Source organism: Amphimedon queenslandica, unplaced genomic scaffold, assembly GCF_000090795.2.
Source record: "Amphimedon queenslandica unplaced genomic scaffold, v1.1 AMPQUscaffold_875_Cont27109, whole genome shotgun sequence".
Lineage (NCBI taxonomy): Eukaryota > Metazoa > Porifera > Demospongiae > Haplosclerida > Niphatidae > Amphimedon > Amphimedon queenslandica.
The window spans coordinates 1-1070 of record NW_003558776.1 but is presented as its reverse complement, the minus strand read 5'-3'; the positions used below and the strand labels follow the sequence as shown (position 1 = coordinate 1070).

The window sequence follows — 1070 nt, the reverse complement described above, 5'->3', positions numbered from 1 at the left end:
CCTACTCAATCTTGTTTTTTAAAATTTTTTATGTTCTTAAAGCTAAGATTTGGAGAGAGTAACCTCCATTATTTCCTTTGGAAACACTGGCTTCAGTTTGAATCAGCTCAAACTTTTAAAAATATCATAAGGAGATTATAATAATATATTTGTGTATTGTTTTGTGTAGATGTTCCACATTAGTGAATTGGACCTGATGAATCCAGTGACATACAGAGACCAATCCAATGGATGGAAGTGAGTGACAATGGACGTGTCATTACATGTACATGTACTGTATAGCTTTATCCGTAGTCTCTGAAACAAGAGCTAGTAATAATGACAAAGCACCTTCAAGTGGAGGGACTCATAATGTCTCTCAGACGTCAGTGGATGAAGAGAGGAGAGAGAGGGGGACAGAGGAGCTGACTCTAAGTCACACTGATACTTTTAATGCTGACAGGGTCCCAACATTACCTATTGCAACACTGTTAGATAAAATACCAAGATATAGATCAGACAGCACTGGATCTGATGATACTACAGTAAGAGAACTGAGAATGATAATTCTACTAAGAACCTTTAATTTTATCATATTTTATTTATTTTTCTTTTTTTTCATTTAATTGTCTTTTTGCATGATTTATTATGATTTACTCCCTTTCCCCTTAGTTAATACCAGTATTACTGCCAGTACTATTACCAGTGCTCTTATTGACTATCCAAGTATATACACTCATTGTATAGTGTTTGTTAATTATTATTATTATTAATAGGGACAGAGGAGGGGATTGACTTCCGCACAATGGGCAATCAGAATGCAGCCAGACTACTGGAGGAGGTGAGTATAGCTGTACATGTATATGTACATGTAAATGCACAGATCTTTACATTTGTATGTGATACTGTCATGTGATTGTTATGTGATGTATTGTATTTGTTTAGTACACATGCAACATGAAACTACACAATGTTTCCTAAGACAATCAAGGGATTTCTGTATACTTGTATGTGAGAGATCAGAGGTACATAAATAAAGTATATTGTACCATGAACATAATGTGAATATGTACTCTTACCCCTCTATTCTC

General features: G+C 34.7%; 1 protein-coding gene across 2 annotated transcripts; it reads left to right on the top strand.

Moving 5' to 3' along the window:
- The first annotated feature begins 38 nt into the window (after positions 1 to 38).
- Positions 39 to 1018, top strand: LOC109593566 (uncharacterized). 2 transcript variants are annotated; one of them, XM_020008594.1, is made up of 5 exons: positions 39 to 237; positions 295 to 523; positions 650 to 705; positions 756 to 820; positions 925 to 1018. In XM_020008594.1, the coding sequence occupies exons 1-5, from the start codon at positions 228 to 230 to the stop codon at positions 958 to 960; spliced, it is 396 nt and encodes a 131-aa protein (XP_019864153.1). In that variant the 5' UTR covers positions 39 to 227; the 3' UTR covers positions 961 to 1018. The 2 variants fall into 2 exon arrangements, with proteins under 2 accessions (XP_019864153.1, XP_019864154.1); XM_020008595.1 differs by having other exon boundaries at positions 283 to 524; positions 652 to 705.
- Positions 1019 to 1070: the final 52 nt, after the last annotated feature.